This window comes from Populus nigra, chromosome 1, assembly GCF_951802175.1.
Source record: "Populus nigra chromosome 1, ddPopNigr1.1, whole genome shotgun sequence".
In the NCBI taxonomy this organism is placed as follows: Eukaryota; Viridiplantae; Streptophyta; class Magnoliopsida; order Malpighiales; family Salicaceae; genus Populus; species Populus nigra.
The window spans coordinates 15,201,509-15,227,993 of NC_084852.1; the positions used below are offsets into that span (position 1 = coordinate 15,201,509).

Consider the following 26,485-nt stretch of genomic DNA (forward strand, 5'->3'; position numbering starts at 1 on the left):
TAAAATAGTTCATAAATTGTCTCTCCATTTCACAACCTGCTAACTTTACGATTGCAAATTATCTTGAGTCAAGTAATTAACAATACAAAGATAGCACAAAGTTAATATCTCATTAGCTAACTTCTTCTGCTTTGTTTTACCAATTAAATACCATCCCTTCATCTACTTTTCTTGGCTTTTGACATAGAATTACACTAAATTGGTTTGATGGATCAATGTGTTTTTTTCCAAAAAAAACCTATAATTTCTTTGATGGTTATTGTTTGCATCTTTGTGTTTTTTCATGTGACTAAACTATAAAAAGCATGATAAATTGATATGGTGAATAGCTCATCCAAAAAAAAAATTAAAAAGTCAAGCTCAAAGATTTTTTTTTAAAAAAAAAACAAGAAAAAAATAGGCAATAGGGTTTTTACATCAATTAAAAGTTTTTTAAAAGCATATCAAAGATCACAAAACAAAAAAAACAAGGCAATTAGAACATGTTTTTTACATTAATTAATAGCTTTTAAAAGCCTTAAAAAAAAAAAGAGAATCATGTTTTTCCAGTTTTCACATTAAGGAACCAAATCAAACCGAATTGAAAATTATCAGTTTAAACTGGTTTTGATTTGGTTTTTATTTTTCAAATTCAGTTTGGTTATTTTTTTCAAATAAAAACCAAACTGAAAAGAAAATGAATGTATTTGTATATATATATACATGTTAAGAATCCAACAAAAGATGGTAGTGGGGTTGAGGATGTTTGGTTTCAATACCATCTTTTAGAAGTTCATCCTGCGGTTTAAAACAAAAGTGAGCCAACAATTCACAGTGAAGTTTCCATGCACATCTCTAACCTTCAAGAAGTGACAGTGAGGCATGTGCACCAAGTCTACTGGAAAATTTGCAAGCATATATAACTCCATAAACATTTTGATGACTTTCAAGAGATGATAGGATCTAATCCATAATCCAACATCGGAAGCGGATCAACTCTGCATAGAGAGAACAAAAATATGTAAGACTGAAGTGATTTGCTGCATTTGGCACATATAAGCTTAAGAAAATCCCCCAACTAGGAAACTGTTTAAGCACTAGCCTACGAGCAAATTTAATTTCCAAATATAAATGAAAACTGAATTTAAAGCATGCAGATGGGCATTCACGAAGCTCCAAAGAAGGAGGCAGTTTTCCGAGTTCCCCTCTTAATTATTTTAACAGCTAAACCGCTGAAATCTCCTCTAAGATGATAGGTCATTTGGATTTCACAAACAGCTCTTTTAGTTTTGAAATTTTAGTATACACCCTTATTAACACAAGCAATACTTGCATCATGGGTGGAAACTTATAAAGCATCCTTGCGACAATAAAGGTTTTCAACCTACTTTTCCTTTCTGTTGCCTCCAAAACCCTTGAACCAAACACACTTCAGAAACTACTAAAGGAACCGAGTCCATCAAAACAATGCCACGCTATAGATCTCTAATGCAGTAAAGCATAAAGAAAGATGACGAGAAAAAAAAAACGTTGATAAGCTTTCTCAATTTTACTGATCAATTTCATTTGTTTACTGGGGCATAAACAGATATCTCAACAATGCTTGGGTAACAATGGTGTTTCCTTGTGCATATTGACTAAAGCTGTAGCACAACTAAAAAAAGGTAAACAAAACAAAGCAATAAACAATCTAATATGTCTTATATTTTGATCATATATATAAGAAAACAAGACATTTCTATGCAAGCTTTATCAGCAATATACAGGTGATGAAGTATTCATTTATATTTTCCAGGTACAATGACAAGATAGCGTATCTTGAATATTATGATTATAGATGTAAAATGTAAGACCTTTGTGTAAGATTTATCAGAAATAGACAGGTGATGAAGCATTCATTTATAGTTTCCAGGTACAATGACAAGATAGCATATCTTGAATATTATGATTATAGAAGTAAAACGTAAGACCTTTGAGTAAGATTTATCAGAAAATTACAGGTGATCAAGTGTTCATATATATATATATATATATATATATATACAGGTAGTACAGGCAGCAAAATACTCAAAGAAAATAGTAAAGGCAGCTGAAGGTATAAATCCTCGGTATGCTCAGTAATAACACTAACTTATTTGCTCATTTAAATGTTAAAATTAGATTCCTAACCAATGAACCAACAAGTAGGGATAAAACTCAGTACTTCCGTAGTACTGGGTTTTCAGTGCATCCCCATACCAAAATATGCCAAGTCCATTTTGCCAAATCAGATAATTAAAAGTGAACCTCTGTTAACATTATATCACACTCCGTTATCTATCATCTATAAGTTTTCTGCCTCCCTCACAACCCCCCACCTCTACTTAGAGCAAACTTCAAAATTTCCTACATCTCCATTACCAAATTCATGGTCTTGTTAGCAGCCTTTATAATCAATTACTTAACCACACAAGAAAGAAGTAACCATTGATGGTGTAGTTCAGAGATCACTTCGGTCACCTGTCGCACATCCTGATTCTTCTATAGTATTCATTTTAGAAATGATGGTTATGGGATGCAAGGATAAAAGTAACTTTTTACACCAATTTTGATGATTGTTACATCCACAATTAATTTGTTGCAAAATAGATTTATATTTAGTGGATGACTTTCTTTTATAAAAACAGGTTTAAGCTTTGATAAATTAGAGAAAGATCACTTTGTGTTTCAAGTTTTATAAATCCGCATTTCTACTAACCCTGGGTCAATTCCCAAGCAATTTATACTTTAGTTTATGACTGTCAACTTCTCTGATTTGGAGTATGATAGTGATTAGCTATTCTGTCTCCTCCTGATTTGCATCAGAGAGTCTATTACAAGAGGAGAAATTGGAGATTACATGCTGTTTCATCTGGTGGTGAAATGGACATATGGCATTTTTTGGTGTGGGAATATACAGAAAATTCCAGTACTATACGAGTGCTGGAGTTTTCACCATTAAGTAGTAACTTCCAGTAAAAATCTGATGTGCTGGGTGCTGAAAAATAATATAGAGGAATCAGACTAACAGTAATGCACACGGAAAAGTGAAACACAAGACCATGTTGGGGGAAATAGGAGCATAAATCTCCAATTTTAGATCCATCATTACCCTAAATGTAAAAGAAAATACACCAATTCCACTGATAAAACTCACCAAGCACCATTAGTACACGAGTTATAAAAGCTTTTGTGAGTCTTATGTAGAACCACCAACAAGAACAGAAATCAAGAGAATCAATTCTCTGAAACTCGATTGATTTGATAACTTGAATGTCTAGGCACGGGGGAGCTCTACATATCCTTACATTTTAGGGGTTCTCTCCAATATCCCCTAACATGCCTAAACGCAACTAATTTGCCCTTGAATATAGATATAATCTCATATAGATCCTTTTTGACATGCAACTTGCATGTGACCCTGAATAGCTAATTTATGACAAAACTACTATGGCTAGTCAATCAAAAAATAATCTTTTATTTGTCAACATTCACAAATGGTTTTAATTTTCTTGAACTTACTAAAACACACTCATGTGTACTCACTTTATAATAAACCAATTCAAAGTTTAAACTCTCGAAACACTTACCAATTCCTTCCAATACACAGTTGTGATTAAGTAACAATAAATAAATCAGATAATTATTCAATAATTTAAAAAAGACAAAAAGAAAAAGAAAAAGAAAAGATTTGGAGAACGAGGTAACAAAGAGATGGAAATTGACCATCAAATAGCTAAATATTCAACATTAATCACACCACTCATTTGGATCTTGTTAGAGACATTAAAATTCACCAATTTAACAAGTACTTGCCAAGTACTCCTCCAGATCCAAGCCATTTGGGTGGCTTGGATCTTGTTCTTTGCAACATCTAAAGTGAAGTAGCAGAAAAAAATGCATCAATGGTTGAGGATGCTATTTCATCACTAGTCGAGACTCTAGTGGATTTGGGATGTTGAGGTGAGTCGAACGGTGTTTGCATATATGATGGTTTTAAATTTGTTAACAGGTGTGGTGGAATCGCAGGACTAGGTTGTGGGTGCCAGTATTTTTGGCCACGGATTTTGGTGGGTTTTCATGGCAGTTAGTGACAGTGGAGGGAGAGGTACAGATCTGGTTTTTGAGAATTTCAATTGTGGTGAAGTGGGAGGTGGTGATGAAGGGGATTTTGTTCTTGAGGATTTGAACGGAGGTGATGGTTGAGGAGGGTAAGTTTTCTCTTGGTGATTTTTTGGCTTATTTTCTATTTTGATTTGGACACAAATTAGAAAGGTTAGTTCAGTCATAAATTAGTTATTTATTGGTCGCATAAAGTGACATACCAAAATCTGTTAGCTTGGATGAAATTTTTTAACAAAGGATCTGTAGGGAATTATGTCCATAATCAAGGATACATTGACTGCAATTACAATGTAAGGACATAGTGGAGACAACCCCTAAATTATAAGGACCACAGAGCTAATTCCTCCTACGTATGGTGAGATTTTTAGACACCAAAACAAATAGAAACAGGAAAACTAAAACCTAGCAAAATCTAATAGAAATAGGAGAAACCTACTTGATAGTCCTGATTCAATAAGAAAAATTGAACTCTATATTTCTTCCTAAAATAGCAATTTAAAAAAAAAAGTTACGTCTCAGTACCATCACTTTGGAGCTCATAGAATGACAATTTTCATCAATTCCATTATACAAATAAGCAGTATTAATTTATAGAAACAATAAGCAAAGCACATAACATACAAACGATCAGCTTTGCATATAACATAAATAACTGCAAATTCATGGCTAGAACATCAGTAGCACAAAAACATGGTATTCAACAATATTAAATTATATATTGTATTCTTACCTTTGCTGAATTTTGAGTACACCGGTGCCTATTGCAACTGGGATGCCCATTATGATGCATTCACTTACTCCCTCAATTTTATCATCCTTTCCTTTTACAGAAGCATTAAAGAGGTGATCTGATGTTTTTTCAAATGAAGCCAACATCAACACACTTTTGTCCATCTTTTGAATACCAAATCTTGTGATTCCAAGAACAACACCCTGTTATAACATCATTCACATTTTGTTCCCCATAAAATGAATATTCAGAAAAGTAAAACAGAATCCAAATCTGTTGGAACCACTTCTGGTTCAATTAAAAATTGAAGATAACAAAATTTTAACAAATCACTTACCCTGGAAGTCATCACATCTGCTAAAAGCATCATATGACGAATGTCTATGCTCATTCCATGACTTTCCATGGTCCCTTTTATCTCATCAATGATGCACTTTCTGGCAGCCTCAATTCCAAGAGTTTCCTGGACTTCAATGATATGATTACATTTTGTTTTCCGACCATCAACACCCTCAGTCCCCATAACAGCTTGAAGACCCGTGCTAAACAGATTCACAAAACATTATCAAACCTTATGAATGGAAAGCTTCTAACAATCTGTCAAATATATTTATGCAGCATGTAGTCATAATTGATTCAAGAACAATCAATTCATAGATCATGATCAGAATGTCATGCAGCATACCATAAAACATTCTACTTTCTTGCTCACTGCCATCACATGGATTAAAAATTTTCTTAATGTCTTTTGGACTAATCACTTGTAAATATCCAGGAACTTGCATTTTCACAATCAATAATATGAGTTGCTAAATACCACAAAGCAAGATGAAGAGTCTCAACTATGATCAACCATTTTTTAATTTTGTTTGTGATTCCTCGATCATGGATATATTCAAATGATTTTTTGAGTTCTGTAATAGCCAGCCATTACAAAGATATATTGCAAATGGAGTTTAAGATAATAGTGGTTAGGAGGAAATTGATGCAGTTCCACAGGGACACACCACACTTGTTTAGGCTAACGAGATTGGAAACTCGGGATGTTTCCATCTAGGGCATGTAACCTATTACAAAGTATGCTTCACAGTTGCACTTCAGTTCTTACAACTTCCATGCATAAATTAGTGCTACTCATAGACAACAACTAAAATAAGGTTGACATAATGTGTTGTCTGAACTCCTAAAGTCAAATGACAATCTAAATGGTGCAATAAAGATAAGGAGTCAATGAGATGAGCAGAATGAAGACTTGAGAGGATTTTCTCCTTTCCTGTTTTGTTTAAGAAAATAAATAGGAGTGGGATTATTATTTTCTATTTTCTTTTTTAAAAAAAAGAGAGTGGATAGTCCATTTTGAGTGATTCACCTAGTAAGATTGAAAGTCTCATTGTTAATTCAAGGAACCCCTGCGGAAAAGGATTTCTACATTTTCCACATCAGCATCGTTTTTTCCAAAATCATTCTTCATATTTCCTGAAGTCCCACTCATGGGTTACTTGAATTCACATGATGTGATTCGAGGCAGCACTTTCTTTCTCATCACAGAACCATTAAGATACATGTTAATGGTGCATAAAATGATCCTGTAACTTCGATAAATACCATCTTAGTTAAGGCATGTGTGAATCTCTCCGGAATAGCTTAGACTTTTAGGTTGGAAGCACTAATAACCCCAATCTAAATAGTTGAAACATATTTTAAACCCTTATAAGAGCATGTTGTATTTGATGGCATTAAGATAAAGTGGCACAAAAGGATTTTACCAAAAAAAAAATACGTTGCAGCTTAAGTAAATGATTGGAAAAAAGCCAAAAGTAGTTATAGCAAACTCACCCTTCTACAAACATGTTGTATTTCGGGCCACTTTGATCATTCTCTGCATCATCAAGCTTCTTCTGGGCAATAACAACACGTTCAACTGTTTTTATGCCCTACCATCCAAAGACAACATGGTAATTACACATCTACTCCTAAAAATTATAACCACGTGAAAAGAAAATGCAGAATTCTCTAGATAAGTAATATCCAACAATTCTATAAATCTCACCTTTACTACAACTGCTGGAAGCATATTTTTAAGAGAATGGAGTTCAAAATGAAGTTTGTTTCTGTCACCACCTGGAAAAACTTCCAACTTTCCATCTTCTAAAACATTAATACGCTGCAGGTTAAAATTGCCATGGGATGATTAACATTTATAACTTTGCAAATGCTAAACACTACCATGTGAAAAGTTCTCACCTGCAGCTTTCGCTTAATCTTTGGAGTTTCTAAAATCAATTCTCTCACAATGTTAGCATCCAAGGATAACTGTGCCTCACGAATTGTTTTCATGTCAAGTGTAACCTTTACTGATGCTGATCTTGAAGTCATTACAATTTTTATACTTCTTGCGACCTGCAAAACAAGATCAGGAAACAAAATTGAACTTAATAGAAACTGGATGACAAGCTTAATTAGAAATCTGAAGAGCTGATAAACAATGAATATATTTATAAGAATTTTGCTGAGTTGAGCAAAGAGCAATTGTGCAAAAGGGTTCTGGGTTCAGTAAAAAATGGATGAATGAAGGTGTAATTAATGAAGCCAAAAGAAAGTACAAGCTGAAATCACCAATGATTGCACCTACAACAACTAATCAGAGACTAGTGAAAATTATATCAAATATTCAAACCCAACAAGAAGGTAGTTATTAAGTTTCGACAATGAATTGATTGCATACCTGGCCTAGAACAGTTTTCTGGATGCGGCCCTTTATGATTCGAGCAGCATTTACATTACTATTATGCTCAAGTTCTACTGTAATGATAGGTGTGCTGATCCTTTTGGCACCATTTATTATTTCTTTAATACGAGGAACTCCCTGTGTTATATCTAAAATAATGCTTAGAAATCAACTTAAGACATAACGATAGCCAAAGTCCTTACAAGATAAAGTGTCAATCGCCAATAAAAAAATGTGAAATTAGTAAGGATACTCATGCTCGCAACTCCAGCAAAGTGAAAGGTCTTTAATGTCATTTGCGTTCCTGGTTCTCCGATACTTTGAGCTCCAATTGCTCCAATTGCAGTTCCAGGTTCAATTCTTTTCCAGACATAACGATCAAGGCAGGTTTTCAGAAAAACCTAAAATTTATTTTACATCAACACTCATTAAAGACAGTTCACTACAAATTATAAGAGAAACAATAAAGACCTGTTCTAGTATTGGATATACAATACATGGTAAAAAAATCCTTGTAAGCAAATTGTATAGAAAAAACTAACATTTCTAAATCAAGCCATTTCATTGAATAACAAAAGGATTGATTAACTCACTGTAGAGTATTCCACTTCTAGAAAACTAGTGTTTTTCATGTATAGATATTAATCATACGTTTGATCAATTTATAAATGGGCTTAACCACCTTTCTACGATATGAAACTGAATGAGAGAAGCAAAAAAGTCCATCTAGTTCTGCATTCATTTCTCCCACTGTTTCTTTTTAGCTCTGCTGCTCTTAAGCTTCCATAAAAAATAAAACACACATGACAAGTTTTTTTATTGCTAAAATCTAAACCTAGAATCATTACTTCTCAATCCTATTACCCATTGAACTGAAGCTGTTGAGCTACAAAATATGTCCAATCTACTGGTAATCTGCCAAGATCATTAAGATTAAGAAATAATTTCTATACATTTTGTCCTGTTGTTCACAATGCCCGTGAACTAGCAGAAGTGTTTAATTTAGTATGCCAGCTTTTGGGGCTGGACACTGTTCTGGAATCTTTGGTGACATTCCTGTTTTTGCATTTTACTACACGTTCATGGTGCTATTGTTGTCACATTAGAAAGAATCACAGATCTCATCAAGTACCACTTCAATTCCATTTACATTCTTTCTCAAATTGAAAAATATATGATTTATATGCTGATCAATACACATATTGGAGCATCCAAATGAACTTCCAGAGGCTGTTTTAGCAGTGACAACATCCATTTGATACCTACCTACCTACCTCTAAGGAATCCACATAGAGTATGGGTCAGCCAATTTGACACCCTTATTACTCATTCTTTCAGGGAACAATAAAAAAATGGTAAGTACATTTAATTTGCACAAGGCATTGTCAAACATCCTTTTTTTAAGGATAGTGTTTGCTTCAATTTCAGATAACTCAAGAAAGAAAGTATGACCTTAAAAGAAATTTTTTCCGTTGTCAAATGCCATACATGTTCTGGTTCATGACATACTCCCTGTTATAAATGATTTCTTTTGCTACTAATCATATTGAGTTAAAGGAAGAAGATTAAGAGAAGATGTCTTTCACAATACCTTGGAAGACATACCGATGCCCAAGTAAAGAAATGCTGTGTCAATGAAGGACTTGTGAGAACAAGATTACTATGAAACAAGAGACTAGAGGAGTACCAATCAATTGAACTACCAGGTTTGAGAAGAAAGTGAGATCCTAGACCCTTGTAGCTAATGAATGAATTTGTTTTTGAAAGGTTGCAAAATTTTCAAGCTCGTCATCACAATTCACAACACAAGGTTATCTACTATGACTCTTTTCCACTATGAATTTAATCTGAATACTCCTTTTATTCTGAGAATATAAAACTCTTGCTGGTAGTACCAGCACCACAAATTTCAGCGCGTCAACTTCTTATTTAGTGGAATAAAGAATCATAGCCACTTGTTTTCCAAAGATGTGAAATACCAGTTTCCTCTAATAGTTTATGTTTCTAATCAGCGAGCATCTTCTAGCACACCTGCCCTTTTTTTGTAATTCTCAACACCCACAACCAGCATCTGACAAATGACCTTTTATACTTGTCCACTAAGCAACCAGAAATTCTCAACTTTATAATTCATTTACATGTTAAAAATTTCACTTATTTTATCAACAATGAGGAGGAAAACCAAGTTTAAATTAAGAAATTTCTTAGATAAAAAAGCTACACATTTGTAGCAGGGAAAGTTCATCAAGCTCCCATTTTTCCACTGCTTATTCAAGCTCCCAATTCCAGAGTGGTCCCACATCTAGCACGTTACCTTACTTCTGATGGTGGAGGCTGATTAATTTTTATTTGCCTGATTTTTTAGCCCTATTAACTAAATTTAATAAAGCATTAGAAAACAAAAACACTCTCGACAAATTAATTTATATCCCTTCAGCTTCTACTGACTCATATGGTGCTATAACATCATGACACCAAAAGAAAAGAAGCTATTGACACAAAGGAAATAGCAAATAAATTTAAACTATGAAGGCACAGGTATCAATCAGTTCATTTGAATGGTAGTGAAGTGATACTTACCTCCAACTGCTTTTCAGTAATACCAGAGACCTTCTGAGCAATCTTTTCTGTATTCTTAGAAATTCCTGTGAGTCCTTCAACATTTTTTATATTCTCAAAATTCTCTACCTCAACACCATCAACCAATTTCATCAAGCATTCCAGTCTCTTAGCTTGATCCCCAAGGAAAGAACTAAGACTTTTTCTAAAGGATTCAGAACAAATTCCATCAAGAGTCCCATTATGCTTTAGTAGCAAACTTTGTACAATGTTTGAGATATCTGAAGGGGAAAGGTACTCATCTTCTTCAGCACCACAGGTTGCCTGTGTGTGGGAATTAATCAATATACAGTCTTATCAAGTTTCACAGAAATCATGGGAAATTCACATAAGATAAGCACGGCAACAAACCTTAACTTTCATGAACAATCTATCAAAATTCAAAGGAACCCCTGCTTTTCCTTCCATTATAGCAGGATCCAAGCCATCATCTCCATAAAGAAATTGAACTATACCTCCACCTGCATCTTGCACTGTGTTATCATATTGAACACACAAGTCTTCCAATCCTTTGCTCAGTCTACGAGCCATGTATCCAGTGTCAGCTGTTTTCACCTGAAGGGAAAAAAATTAAATAAAAACATGTTTCAAATCTCAAGATAAACCCATATTCCTCTAGTCCCAAACCCCCAACTCACCCTGCCATACTATTGGCCATTGACATATGGCAATTGGTAGGGCATCAGGATCCACATTAACAGGTCAAAACTACAAGGACATATTAACTACCATATAAATTGTTATTTTACACCTCTCATTGATATGAGATGGGCCATTTTCACAAAGTTTGTAATTATTATTATTATTACTAATTGATGACTTAGCATAAAAGAATATTTTTGGAAGAAAATTAAAGCAAAACTCGTAGTCAAATAACCAAGAGAGAGTTTTTCATAGGGAACTAAATTTTACTCAAAACTTTGATTCTAGTTAACTGGGTGACCCCAGAAACCATATCACAAATGAATGAAAACGAAAAGGAAAAATCAAAAGAAATAAGAACAAAACTAGGAACAACATTAAGAAACTACACTTCAGGCCAAGCACATAAGAAAAATTAATAATAAGAAAAGAAGATTAGCGGTGGACCTCAAATGATATTTATACTTCTAGTTTAAGCTAACTGGCTACTACTTTTTCATATTAACTTTGTGACTCACTGATTTCAAGCAAAATAATGGTTTTTTTTTTTTTTGGTGCTAAGAAAGCTTTCATATTAGGGAAAGCATTAAGACAAATTAACTTCAGTGAAAATAGAAAACAAATTGGCCTCGGTATCATCATTAGTGATGTGGTAGCAACTTTTTTATTTTCTTTTATGAAAATAGAGATTTAGGATTTAAAAGATTATCCATGGTCGATTGAAGGGAAGATTGGCGTTTAGGATAGATCAAGGCTGGTCTTTGATATTGATACCAATTAAACAGCAGCAATTGAAGAGGAGAAGAGGGAAGAAAGACAAGAAAAATAAAGAAGATAAAGGGAGAAACGAGAAGAACTAGAGAGAAGGACGAGGAAGATAGAACGCTATTGTCACTAATCATTCAACAGCTAACATAAAAATAAAAATGTGCACTTCTATAAAACCTAAAACCAAAATGGGGCCCTAAAATGTAATAAAACATAGAATATTTTCATAGTAACAAAACATAAATAGATTCCTAATTAACTAAATCTCTAATTTTCTTGTAACAAATATTATGGAAGATCTTCCATTAATCAGGCATGAACATTCTTTTTTTCCAAGGCAAAAAAAAATAGCCTAACTTTTACCAGCAATTTATATTAAAAAAGCAAAATTGAGTTTCAAATTAATATATGAGCATGACATCAGCTTTCTATAAGCCACTAACTATGAGGGGTTAATAACAAAGAAGCAATGAAACTATAAGATAAAATATTAAACATATTTCAATCTTAAATTGATAGCTAATAAAAGAAAAAAAGGATTTTCCATACCGCAGTATCCACCAGACCTTCTCTCCCACCCATGGTATGGAAGAAAAACTCAGTTGCCGACAAACCACTATAAAAGGAATTAGCCACAAAGCCTTTAGCCTGCACAAAAAATTACAGTACCCCATTTGCTTCACAAGTTCATGCTTCCAAAAAAGAATTAAACAAAAGAAAAGAAACCCTCTCATGTATTGTTTATGCTATGAGCCAAATGATGAAGCATTTCTTTAAGCTACTAGTTAGAAATTTGGGATCTAAGTCTGACACACACTCAAATAGTGATACTAACAATAACAAAAAGTGATACTAACAAGAACTTCCATTTGACAAATTTAAAAAAAAAAAATGCAAACCAATTTCAACCAGAGACATTGATAGAGCTGACAGAAAACTCTTTCAAGGGCTACTAGTCTACTACAAAGTAAATAATTCTACTCATTTCATCGATCTTAATTACTAGTCAATAATTTCATTCAAATTACTTATCATATAAATAAACAAATCACAATAATCAGTGGTAATAACTGAATATAAAATCCCTAACAAGAAATGATATAAAAAAGAGAGATCTTTTTCAAAGAAAGCAATATTAAACACGGAATTCCTGAAAATCCAGATGGAATAAGGGCATAAAAATGTTAAGTATACTCATTATGCTGCCTCAATTCAAAGAAAAAAATCTCAATTCCATGCTAGAAGGGGTTGGCTTCATGGATAATTCTTTTTTCCTTCAAAATACATGTAAAAGAAAACAACATAGCATATTTAGACAAGTTTTCAACCTACTGCAACCCTCCAACTCCATGCAGGCTCAAAACCAACAATGCTGAATCTGCCAACATCATACCATTCATTGACTCCATAACATATACAAATAAGAAAGATCCTTTTTAGGTACAAAATATTAACCTGGATGATTTTCTGAGAACACAGATGGCATATGGTCATAAAAATACAAGTACACATGCTTTTCACAAATCAACCCATCTAATTCTAAATTCCAAGCTAGCAGGCATTACAAAACATGTTTAGATAGGTTGTCAACCTACTGCAACATCCAGCTTAACCCAGACAGAAAACAACAATACAGAATCGTCAAACATTAGATCAGATATTGGCTACAAGTACAAATCGCTCATAGAAATAACTGGGTTCTTCTTCCCAAAGAAAGAACCTAATAGCATGCATATCTTCTAGTAAAAAATAAAACAAGTTATTTCTTTGTTGGCTTTGTTGTTGTTGGCCTAGTAACAATCACAACTGAATGCCCACAAATTTATGGGCATCTCAAGAGTAAACCTGAGCATGTCTTACATGAGTATGATGTTACCCAGCCAATAAAACTGGAGGCTTTTACATTCAACCATAAATTCAGTGAGCACCCACTGTAATGGCAATAGCATGGCAAACTAAGATCCCTTTGGATAACTGATTTGGGGGGGGGGGGGGGGGGGGAGGGGCTCAACCGCTCTGGACAAAGCCAACTATTTTGTGACTGTTACAGATAAAGAAGACAGAAAAACAAAGCTCTCTCAATAAGGAACTTTGTTCCACAAAACTGGTATATCCAAAAAAATATAGCCATGTCACTCAGATTTTACTCCCATTCCATTGCCATGTCACTCAACATGAGTATTTTAGGCAGAATGACAACTCTGAACAAAGTAGTCTACGGCACATGGGCTTTACCACACTCTCATGTACAGACACTTCAGGCATCTGAAGATATATGAGATCATAAAAGCATATGAATTCCCATTTTCAAACAATAGCTCACTTTATACAGTTTAGAGATCCTACATAAGGGATAGTATCCATCACTGCAAATAGCAAGTCTATTATTGTACGATAATGTTTGGTAGATGGTGACTATGCCTCTGTGAGATTAAGTTTTTGAACCAGAATAAAAGACAAATAAATACTCTACTTACAGCAGGGGTCTTGGATTTCCTAGGGAAATGAGGGAGACTTCGATCTATGAATCCATCAGGAGCACGGGAACCTCCAACTGATTGCTGACCAACACATGCAATCATCTGGCTAATATTGATAGGGGAACCCTTGGATCCACACTGTGACATAATCAATGGACTGTTTCTCCAATGCAATTCTTTCATGCATACCTATTTAGATAAAATCAAGTTAGTGACGCAAAGTACTTCATCAACCAACAAAAGGTTAACGCAATGACTTGCAACATCAAAGAATTGACTTTAAGAACAAAACAGCAGCAGAATCTTTCATTGACTACATTTCAAAGCCAAGAACCTGTCCTCACTCAACAATACTATATTAGAGTAAAAACTAAAGTAATCCAACCAATTAAAATACCCTGCCAATGAGCATTCAACTCATTCACATAAAAATACTAAAATTTAACCTAATGTCAGATCCTTACATCCCCAGCTTCCTCTCGAAGCTTATTTAATCTCTCAGTTATTTCAGTTTCCAGTGTTTGAGTTGCATCACAACCAGATTTAAGCGCAAGCCTTCCTCCATTGTAATCAGCTATCAGTTTATTGCAATGTCGATAACCATTTGAAATTGTTTTCCCTTTCTCATCGATCAATTTTTTTCCTGGTTGGACATCATCAATCCCAATTGAGAAGCCATGATTTCCTATCCAGCGAGCACTACATTCAGGCAGATACAATGTAATTAGCCAAACAGATAACTTAATACCATTACTACTCACATAGAAATTTGAGATGGCATTAGACACCAGCAAAGTAGATGAGACAATAAGCAAATATTGCTGACAACAATTTCATTTTTCTTTTGAACACAAATTATAAAGCCCCAGGGAATCATATGTAAAATAGGCGGGAAAACAACAAGCATAGATAGCATTGCCTGAAGAAATAGTGGGAAAAAAAAGTTCATTTTTTTATCATACTAGCTACCACTAATAACCAAGATGAGATAAATCAATATTGCAGTCATTACATAGGAATCGACCAGCGGTAGCAAGAGCTCTAACTTCATATTCTAATGAAGCTGGAGCAAATTAAACAATATTAAAAATTAAAAACACCATAACCAAGTTCCAGTCACAACCAGGAGTGATTTTGGTATAGTGAACCTCATGAAATGGCCGCTATACTAAATCAACAAAGCACATATCAAACTAAAGGGTTTACAGTCAACTTCTTCCTGGACTTTAAATACAGAGTTATTTACATTAACAGCTGAAAGAAAAAAGCATTGTCATTAGAAATTATCAATGTTAAAATAAGAATTGGCATCAGCTGATAGTAAAACCATAAAGGTCCAATAATGATGGACATCGAAAATGGCTTTAGAAACAATAGAAATACATCTTGCAGCTAGTTGCAACATGATCTCGTGATTCTACATTCAACCAAGAATTCAAAACTGGATTAGGTTTCTTTAAATAGACATGCTTGTATTAATGCAACCTACATACTAAATATCATTTGATTAATGGTTAATTCAAAGGATTACTCCATCCTAAAATACCGTTTCTAGAAGTTTCAAAGATTGTTATGCATGTTTCTTGAAAGTGTGCTTATTCTTATGGGAGAAGAAATTATAGAGAGAGAGAGAGAGAAGAAAGGAGTAGGGAAAAAAAGACGATAAGGCATCCATCAAACTGAAAAACACAATTCTAAGACAAAAATACTTTCCAATCTTATTGGGCTAAAAGCCCAAAAGTTGGTTGTTTTAGGGTTTTATTATGTATATGTAATTTTTGCATTATGATCAATTTTGATGAATTCATTAAAAAAGTTAAAAAGGACTTTTAATTTCTCTCCTACTTTTTTGTCTTCTTCCGCAACTTTTCTCTTCTCTTCTTTAGAAACTCCTCTTCTTAGCTTTACTTTCTCTTCTTTCTTTTGCTTCTCTTCTTCTCTTCAAATCTTACTTGTCCCACATCAATCAGTTTCTAATAATCCCAGACTTCCTTTCCAACCCAAAACAATTTTCGAAGACATTGCATGTTTCCACAAATCTTAATATCTTTGTCTCTCCAATAATGCTTTGGTGTTAAGCCAAATTAGTAAAAGATCAAAACCAATGAAGCTTTTTAAATTCCAAACTCTTATATTCATATTTTTTTCAAACCGTAGTCCAAGATAACTTTCAGTTGGAAAATTTATTGAAACTGTCTGACATCAAAGGTTATATTACCTTAAGAATAGTACAAGTTCATTAGAACACCAATGGGACAACAATTTAAAATATCAAGTGAAGCAAAATTTCCAGTCAGGAAATAAATAGCAAGGTAAAAACTTTCAATTTGCCCATATGACAGCACCAAGCGCATACTGATTCTCAGGTGTGAACATGAGAAATACCTCAAGACCAAACAAAGATACACATCAACTAAAATGAAGCATAAGGAATCCAGCTAAACAAAAAAAAAATCAAATATCATAGCACATCAACCAAAATGAAGCAAAAAGAATTTGTTAATAAGAGAACTTGCAAGTAGTTACCTCAATTTAGCTAGTCGATTCATGCAAGTAGCAGCAGCATATGCATTGTAGTCTCTAAGAAGAATAGAATAGAGACCATCCTTGTTGCCATTACCTGGAGTAGCATCTCAATTATAAGAGCATGCATGCCAGAAGCAAATAACCAAATATAAAAGCATCACTATCACATGTATTTTTTTAAAACAACTCAAGAAAAATAGCTTATCATTTTCAAGAACAAGAAAGCACAAATTCAAAGATAACCCATAAATAATACTAATAGCATCTTGCATAGTAAAAGCAAGTTCCAGAATCCCAAGTGAACCGACAACAAATTGAGAAAAACATACGTGGTCTTATGACCAATTTTACACCAACTTGTTTTGAGGCTCACCTTTCGCCATGTCATGGCATGTTCTGTTCATTTGTTCCACCACATAGGTTTTCCAGGGTTCCATCATACTAGACTAGCTTTGCCATGTGCTAAGTAAGCATAATACATGTAAAAGAGGCTTATTAAGAATATGATCTTACTCCCTAGAAAGTTAGAAGTATGTGGACCTGGTTTGTAATGACAATTGATACAGCACTAAATAGTTTGAACTTCTATTTTAGCTTTGCTCTGTTTTTTCTTTCCACACAGGGAAATGGGTGTGCCTCAAGAAATATAGCTTTTGGCAAGAAGCCTGAGCTTGGGAGGTTGTATCTTTACAAAAATCTTCGAAGTAGTTGAGTAGCTTTTTTTCCAAAGAAGCCACAAAATCAATTAGTTATTTACTTCTACATGTGCTTTCAACTGGAAGACTATAGACGCTGGTGTTTTTTGGTATTGAGGGTTTTCATTGAACTATTAAAATCTCAGTTGGTCAATGTAAACGCTTGGAGACATGAAGTTTTTGAACAGGCAAAGATGATAGACAAAGTTTTATAACTTAAGCCATATTCTGGGTTTTGTGGAAAAAGGAGCAGGGGAATCTTTGCAGGAACAGTCTATTAACCTTTGAATGGTTTTTACCTAGACTACACTGTTTTGGCATACACAAATTTTGTGCACAATTTTTTGTTGTTGAAGATTTTTCAACTTCTTTTATTATACACTTCATAAGCAAGTCAAGTAATGTAACTCAGTTAATAAATTATGTGTCTCCATTGCAGCCATTTAGAGATTCTTTAGTTCTTTGTTCTTGCTAAAAAATATTGATGGTGATAAACTATCTATTTTTCAAGATGTTCCATTAAAATATCAGAAATGTTTACTTTCAAGGACCAACTAGTGCCACCTTGCACATGTCAGAACTCAATGAAAAAACAAACAAATGAACCACACCTACTAATTTTATAACAACTATCTATTCACTTAGTTTACTCATAACAATAGAATATCCATCAAACTCATCTTTCTTTATTTCTTTTCTCATCTCAGAGATTGCACAGCAGATGACTCCTAATGTCTCTTTTGATAGAGTACCAGATCCATTTGTCCTTCCGTTTTTATTATTTGAATGGGATAAAATGCCAAAAAGGATTAAAAAAAACACATAAAACCCTAGTACAAGTGACAGATGGTTTATTTTTCAAAAAATAAAGAATAGTTCAACAGCCATCAGTATGAAACTCAGGTACAAGAGAAAAGCATAATTGCATGGAAACATAATAAAAAGTGCAAAGACTATCAGTTAAAAGCATGAACCTTTGCTTAACATCTAAAATGTACCAAAAAACACTCACCTAGAGTAGCCTTCCCAAGTTGTCCAGAAATTAACTCGCTGTTACGGAAGTAAACATAACCATCATTAGGACACATTGTTTCTCGCTCTTTTTTGTGTTCCTTGTTGGGCCTTGAATAGTTTTTCTCCTTAACAATAAGATTTACATATACTCTCACATTAGCATGTGGCCGCAATAGAACACTAAACAATTGTTTCCCAGTCCAAAGCTCTATTGGCTGCATAACAATAGCTGCATTAGTCTCAAAGGTGGAAACAAAAGGATAGTCTAGAATGTAGACTACCAAGAAAACAAAACAAAAAAAAAAGGACAACCAATTAATCCATCCAATTCCAACACTTAAACCCATAAAATATAATGTTCAATCCAATTTCTAAACCATAACCAATGGGGCTAGAATAGATACAAAAAGAAATTGAACATTACTTTTGAATCAAACTGCTGTACTAGAGCGTGCTTTAACATAAACTACAAAACTGGGACCACATCTACCAAAGACTTAGCACCACAATTCTGAAAAGTGATATCAGTTGAAATTGATAAGCTAGAATAGAGTTGTAAATGAGTTCAAAGCAAGTTCCAACCTATTCCCTATTCATATTTGGCCCAAATTTGATGGATCTGATACTGGAAATTAGAGGTATCAAATTTGATCTTTAATAAGATCCAAATCCAACAAATCTTTAGAAAGAAAGAAAATATGCAAAGGATGCATCAGTCTCGCAACTCTAGTGCATCTGTCAATTCAATATCCTGAGAGAAAAAAAAGTTCCTCTATCGGGTTCCTTGTTAACCATCCACATCCATTACCTAGATCAGTGTATTTTGCCAAAATATAGGCACTAAATATTTGATTATTTTGCCAAAATATACACTTTCATCAATAGTTCATATTGAAACTAATTTTATATGTCCAACGGTATTTATGTGAAAAAATATAAATAGACAAAATATTTATATCATGATCACCACAGACCACGGTTACCAATAACCCATGACATTAACATATAATCACAAAAGAGTAGAATTCTTCTTGCACTAGGATGTTGGTTCCTCATGGTGAAGTTTTAGCATAAAAATCACTATACATAACTCTACTCTACCAACATGAAGCCTTTTTCCAGACCCAAGCCTAGAAGGTTGTGAAGATTGACAACTAGCATAAACTATAATAACAGCCTTTGGCACTCAACTCCGCATCATAGTGCTGCAAAAGAATTATTAAACATAAAACCCAAAATTGAAACAGAAGATGAAGATGAGGGAAACCTACACTTTGGCCAGCCATGGGATTGACACTAAATAAGTAGTTTACAACAGATATGTAGGCAAGTATTTGTGTCTAACCTTAAGTACTGAAGGTGTTGGCAAATCAACAAGATCCATGCCATCATTCATGTAAGAACACATAAGGGAGAAAGCTGCACGGTCATAAAAAGTGTCCTTCCTTGTAATGAGAAAGGAAGATGTTAAAAAATCTTGGGTTGAGGCCACCAAGATCTCTCCATTTTTCGGTGTACACAAATTGTTTTGAACCTGAGGAACACATACAAAATCTCATAGAACAAAATGCAATCTCTGAAAATAAAAGCAAAAGGAACGAGCATGTTTTGCGGGGATCCTCAATGCTATCACATTAATGTAGATTAAATGTGAAAATTAAAATTTAAAGTTCAACCATTATCACTTGATAGGTTTCCACAGGCACAACTATAAATGGCATTGAGATCTATTTATCTAAAACAACTTACCCCCATCAGCAAAAAGGCCTCTGTCCGAGCCTCTTCTGTTTGCGGGACATGCATATTCATTTCATCACCATCAAAATCAGCATTATAAGGGTTGCAAACAGATTCATTAAATCTCAATGTTCTCCAAGGCATAATTCTTGCCTGCAAGGACAAAGCAAAGAAGCTGCATGATATAACACAAGAATATTACAGAAAACAATTTTGCATGTCTGAAATTAATCGTAATCACCCTATGGCACATGATAGACATCCGATGCAAGCTTGGTTGTCTGTTAAAGAGAACCACATCCCCATCTTCCAAATGACGGTGAACTATGCAACCAGATTTTAGTTCCTCAGCAATGCGTTTTCTGTAATTACCTGTCAACATCCTGCAGAATAAAGTATGTATTCACATCATTAACAAAAGAAGACTGTCTTCCATTAAAAGGCGAGAGTAAGAGAACAGACTTTGATGAGCCATCTGGATATGTGACCATCCTTGCACCGGGGTATTTGTAAGATCCATTATTGACACATTGCCTCAACTTCTCAATATTGTGATGAGTAACACGTTCAGGATAAGTTAAGATCCGAGCCATATGGATCGGAATTGCTACCTAGACCAGAAGAGAATCAAAAGGATAGAATAGAAAGTCAATGACAAAAATAAATAGCCAGTTAGTCATTCAGTTCAGTATAATGCCCAACCTCAGTAATCTTAAGATTAGGGTCTGGTGATATAACAGTCCTTCCAGTAAACTCAACACGCTTCCCTGCTAAGTTCTGCCGAAATCGACCTTGCTTTCCTGTGAGGCGCTGAACAAAACCACTCAATGGCCTTCCTACTTGCATATCCAATGGTATGCGAACATCACTATTTATATATAGTGTAACTACAGCTTGAAGTTCATCCCATCCAATCTACACAAAAATCTTCAACATAAGGATAGTATCATAACAAATAGTGGTAGACAGATGTGAAGATAATAAAGAAAAATAATACTCGTACAAAACATTTTCTTCTATTATCAAAAGGTTGCAAAAAGAGAAAAATTGACTTTCATCTTTTTGCCCTCCATAGATGAGACAAGACATCATCAATTCTTTAGCTTTCACATTAATAAAAATAGATAAGGTTAATAGCCATAATTAATGTATGTATCACCAAACAGGGCACTTTTTGCAAGATATACAATGTAAAACAATACATTATTTGAGCTCAACAGATGTAGAATAGTTTAGAAAATAATTCTGAGTCAATAAATGAGCAGGGAAGAATCATGAAACGTAATAATATCTAGAAGTTCCAAAATATGGAACAATTAATTAAATTGGCCATTGAAGACTCAGAGTCAGAAAGTAATAAAAAAAGAAAAAGAAGAAAAGGCGATGCTCTTCACTGTTGTGGCTTTTCTGGATAGCCAAACCACAATCAAGCAAACTTGGGTACTGATCCTAAAGTAGCTCTAGAAAAGGTTACTTTGGCATCAAGGTAAAGTATCAGGGGATTTTAGGAGTGGAAAGAAAAAAGTTACAAAGCAAGGTGCAGGCAGCTGAACATACATAAAGCAAGCAATCTTTCTAAATATCTAAAACCCACATCATATCTCCTAAATTACAAGCTTTATTATAGTTATTTTATTAATCAGTAATTCTGTTTTATTAGTTAGTAGCTATACCCCTAGCATGTGATTTTTAAAATATTTGGATGTCTAAAATTGTGTCTAATATTGGCTGCAATTAAAGTTTTTATCATAACCTTAGTATAAATGCTGTAAAACAGATTCAGAGCCAGTTTATTATTATTTTAATCAATGAACTTCAGAAACTAGAGGTTTTCTTAAACCCTAAATTCCATTCTCAGTTCCAACTTCTTTCCTAATTGTTTCTAGCCTTAATTCTGCTGATCTGATGTTCTCCCTAAACGAGGCCAACAGATGAACTGGAAGAATGGCTGTATGTTTTTTCCATTTCTTGATGGGATAAAAGGGAAGTGAGGGAAAAAGGAGTGGAGGCTGGTAATTATAAGTGTCAAATAATAATCGAGCAAAAGTTCAACAACACATCCAAAATGCAGTGGGAAGTGGATACAAGATCATTTAAGTGCAATAAAGTAAATTGCACCCATATCAAGGAAAATTTTTATAATGACCACTATGTCGCAGCATTCAACTTCCAATTATATCTAAAGGGTTTACACTAACAAATTCAAGATCCTCTATGATACCAGATATTTGATCCCAGTCCTTCTTCCTTCCAGTAACTCAAGACGAAGTTTCGCATTGAATTGAATAATTTGTTTCAACCGCTCCGTAATGTCATTTTCATTGCTGAAATAGGAACAGAAGAATATTTAAATTCTATGATGAAGCACTGCCACAAACAACTTAAAATGAATGCTATGAAAATAATTATTGGGGAAACCTCTGGGAGCCTTCTGTAAAAACAGAAGGTCGGATAGATATAGGTGGCACAGCAATGGTTGTTATAATGAGCTTCTCAGGTCTACCTTGTAAGTAAAGCAATTCACAATCCTGTGATACAAGAAAATTGAGTGCATTTAACATTAGTCCAAGGCAAATAAGAGCAACAAGTGAATTTACACTAAACTTCCCAGTGGTAGTAAACTATACCTCTTCCACCATCCTTTGAAAAAGAGACAGCACTCTGACAGGGTTGAGAATATAAGTAGCCAGACCAATAGGCGCCCTAGCCTCTCTTGTGTGTCCAATTGCAGATTTACATTCTTCCAAATATCCATCACTCAATTTTGAACGATCATGAATGATGCCCACGACAGACCCAGCCTTCTTTACCATACCTGGAAACTACAGAAATTCAAATTAATAACTAATAGGCTGAATTTCCAGAAAGCTGTAAACCACAAAGCAACACATTTGACGCATTAGAAAATAGCTCGAGAATAATTTCACTTTATGAGTAGTTTACCACCTGAAAAAATGTGATCTCAAGCAAACAAGAACATATTCAATCTTGCATCTTGTTCTGTAATGCAAACAAATATGATGTGAATTGAGAATGGGAAAAAAATAAGGATCGTAAAGAATCTTTCCGGTCTTCTTCGTAAATTTGTTGAACAGCCAAGCGCACTCCAATCTCCTCATTTTATGATGTCATTGCAAATTTGATAAAGGCATTCCCTATTTAATATAGCTACGAGTATTTTTTGATCATGAGGAAAGGTTGATTATCCTCAACTAATTCTGGTATGTGAATAAACAAAACTTTGATGACTAAGTGTGCTTGATAATGTGGTGCACATTTTGCAAAAGTCTGTTTGGGCTGAAAAGGCATCAAATTGATGCTTTTGGGGGTGTTTTCAGATGTTTTTTATATAAAGACATGCACTTTGAAAAGCAATTTCATACGCAGCCCAAACACACTATTAGCAAACAGAATTAAGTGATATCCTTTCTTTTAGTTAATCTGATCACCTTTTACAGATTAATAAATGGGATCTTCCGATGCAATGACTGTGGGTGTATGTCACATTATAATGCTCATATAACAACCTTATATGGCTACCAGTGTAGCTGAAAACAAGCTTTCCTCGCATTCATGTTAAAAGCATGCAGTCATCCAAGTATAATTAGACATGAGAGACAGCAGAAGGCAAACCATTCATATATCCGCATCTCAAGCACTTCACTGCTTTACTGCTTGCCATGCTACTGCATTTCTTTACAATCTCCTTCATAAGTTCATTCTTCTTCAGAGGCTCGGTCCGAGGATTTCTCATCCTTTTCAAATAACTTTTGCGTAATTTCTCATCGACAAGTACACGGGAACAAGACTACATAGAAACATTATGCATTCAAAAGCAATATAAGCAGCAACACTCAATCGTAAACTCATCTGATAGAACAAGATGAGCAATGTAAGCTAGAATTTGGTGACCCCATTTGATATATGGCTTAACCATTCAAATAACCTATGGCTGCCGAAGATATATCCATAAATAAATCAATAAACCTACCCCGGATAAAGAGAGACACTGACACTCTGAAGAAATCAAGGGATGAAAAAATGAGGATGAACAAAGCAGTGGAGTGCAATTACCTTACAAATACACTTGAGAATGTCCAAAATAGTACTTAAATACCCAACATTATAAACTGGCAAGACAAGGTTCAAGTATCCAAAGTGTCCTGGACAGTCTGTGAAGGATCCGCCACAAGTTTGACAGGTACCATGTTTATTTGGAGCTCCCTGATGAAACAAGAACAAATTCACCTTCCTCTTCTTCTTTGATAACATGAAAAGAAGAAGAAGAATGAAATTACCATGCGAGTATCCAACAGACCACCGACGATTGCCTTTTTATTGGCGTCATAGTATTGGCCTAAATGGACTTGGCATTCAGAGGCTTTCAGAATATCCGATCCAGACATCGTCGAGAATTGAATGCTTTTACTGTATGAATTATACCAACCAGATTACTAATTATCAAAACAGCAACAACAAAAAATGCAGAAAATTAGAGGAACACTTTACATTCTCCGTGGACCGACATCCTCGATGTAAGGCTGCTTCGTGTAAATTATGTCTTGAGCTCTTTGCTGCATCTCTTGCAAGCCTTACAGAATTATCACACAAGTGAGTTTTCTGGGCTTCTCAAGATAGATTATTTATTGTTTTAGCTAACTAAAACTCAAGGGTTTTAGGGTTTTTCCTGCTACGGTCAGTGAGGTTTTGGAGATGGTAAGGACAAAAAAAGACAGAGAAAAACCCTACTCTCGGTATCGAACTCCAGACCTAGAAAAATTTATCAACTAAGAGACGCCAGTGCTGCTTGAGAATTTATCTCTAGGATTCCTTTTCTTTTATTTATAATGGTTATCTTTGCTTATTTTATTTTTTTTTCGAAATAAAAATACGGATGGCGAGGGGTCGGGCCGGGATTTCTGTCCACCAGCGGGGTGCCAGCCCAGGTTTTATTTCATATTATCAAATTATATATTTTAAATATGATAGTTATTGTTTTTTAAAATGAATTTTGTTTGAAAATATATTAAAATAATATTTTTTTTATTTTTTAAAAATTATTTTTAACATTAACACATTAAAATAATCTTAAAATATCAAAAAAATATTAATTTTAAAAAACAATATAAAAAAATTTAATTTTTTAAAACATAAAACCAAACAACTAAAAATCTAAAAGTTTTGAAACTAAGGTATGAAAGATTTCTCTTTCTCTTGCCAAACTCTTAATGAAAGGTTTGTTTGGAAACGCAGTGCAAGCTGTGTTTTTATAAAATTTGAATTTTTTTATTAAAATTGTTTTTATATATTTTTATATCGTTTTAATATATTAATATTAAAAATAATTTTTAAAAAATAAAAAATATCATCTTAATATATTTTTTTAAAAAAAATATTTTAATTACTGTATTCCATACAGATCAAAAATCTGATGTCAATAAGCGATATTAGGTCTTGGCCTTAGAGCTTCTGTGCCGCTAGCTGCAAACTCAACTCTTTTATCATCGGCTCATCTCCTGATATTTAATAAAGTGCTTGATTGGAAAAAAAACAACACTTATGCTGATTTTCTATTTTTTTTAAAAAAAAGATAACGAACATGGAAAGCTGGTTTAAGTTAAAGGTTATTTGAATAATGATTCAGAGTTTTTTTTAACGAAAGGTTTCAAAAATAAATAAGATATATTTATCATTTATATTTTATAAAAAATCATTGCCCTTGCTTAATAAAAAACCAAAGTGAAGATTATTTAAACCTTATTTGTTAGATTTATATAAAAAAAATATTTTTTAAATATTTTAAAATATAGTTTTATTTAAAATATTCATTGACACAACCAACATAGATTAACATAGTTTTTTGAATAAGTAGACAAAAGCAAGGGTGGCCATGTCAAAGCTGTTAGCTACTCAACAATGTGGTGTTACAAAATGGACATTATAGTAATCAGGCCCAATAAAACACTTAAACTATATACTAAATTTGATGCATCCAGTGGATGCTCCCAGAATATATATTTGGTCATCTTTCTTAGCTTGCATGTTGCATGTGCTCTTCGAATACAACTCTTATGTGATTTACATTAATTAAACTTTTAGGCAATTCAATATTTTTTTTCTTGATCAAGGATGTCGGACCAAGGGTGGTGTTGGGTTCGTGGCCGGACCCAAGGGGGTTGGGATCGTCTGAGTTCGGACCCAATAGGGTGGGGGTCCTTGGCTAGACCCAAGAGGGTTGGGGTTGGATTTGAGGTCCGCATCCGGACCCAAGAGGGAATATGAGTTGGGGTTAGGGTCTGTATCTTGACCCAAGGGGGTTAGGTGGTGGGTCCGTGTTTGACCCAAAGGGGTTAGGGGTTGGGTCAGTGTCGTAACCCAAGGAGGTTTGGGTTTGGGTCCTTCTGTGTCCGAACCAAAAATAGGT

At 34.1% G+C, this 26,485-nt stretch overlaps 1 protein-coding gene across 1 annotated transcript; it reads right to left on the reverse strand.

Moving 5' to 3' along the window:
• Nucleotides 1-666: 666 nt before the first annotated feature.
• LOC133671349 (DNA-directed RNA polymerase III subunit 1) lies at nt 667-24,848 on the reverse strand. The gene is made up of 27 exons (XM_062092088.1): nt 24,571-24,848; nt 24,360-24,489; nt 24,136-24,285; nt 23,695-23,869; nt 22,689-22,876; nt 22,480-22,589; nt 22,283-22,385; nt 20,764-20,976; nt 20,524-20,672; nt 20,303-20,444; nt 20,074-20,214; nt 19,670-19,858; nt 18,323-18,539; nt 16,616-16,709; nt 14,554-14,788; nt 14,087-14,278; nt 12,159-12,257; nt 10,551-10,754; nt 10,161-10,463; nt 7,834-7,981; nt 7,578-7,729; nt 7,097-7,252; nt 6,903-7,016; nt 6,689-6,786; nt 5,190-5,394; nt 4,853-5,055; nt 667-977 (listed from the first exon to the last, which is right to left on the reverse strand). The coding sequence occupies exons 1-27, from the start codon at nt 24,639-24,641 to the stop codon at nt 926-928; spliced, it is 4,233 nt and encodes a 1,410-aa protein (XP_061948072.1). The 5' UTR covers nt 24,642-24,848; the 3' UTR covers nt 667-925.
• Between the last annotated feature and the right edge of the window lie 1,637 nt (nt 24,849-26,485).

Bases quoted from the DNA above. Each gene is read 5' to 3' on its own strand.
- LOC133671349 (XM_062092088.1), bottom strand. From the start codon at position 24,641: ATGCAGCAAAGAGCTCAAGACATAATTTACACGAAGCAGCCTTACATC. The intron at 23,870-24,135 runs GTAATTGCACTC...GTTTCTATGTAG, and splicing joins TTCTCAAGTGTATTTGTAAG to TCTTGTTCCCGTGTACTTGT. The intron at 19,859-20,073 runs GTAAGTTGTTTT...TGTGTTCCTCAG, and splicing joins AGGCCTTTTTGCTGATGGGG to GTTCAAAACAATTTGTGTAC.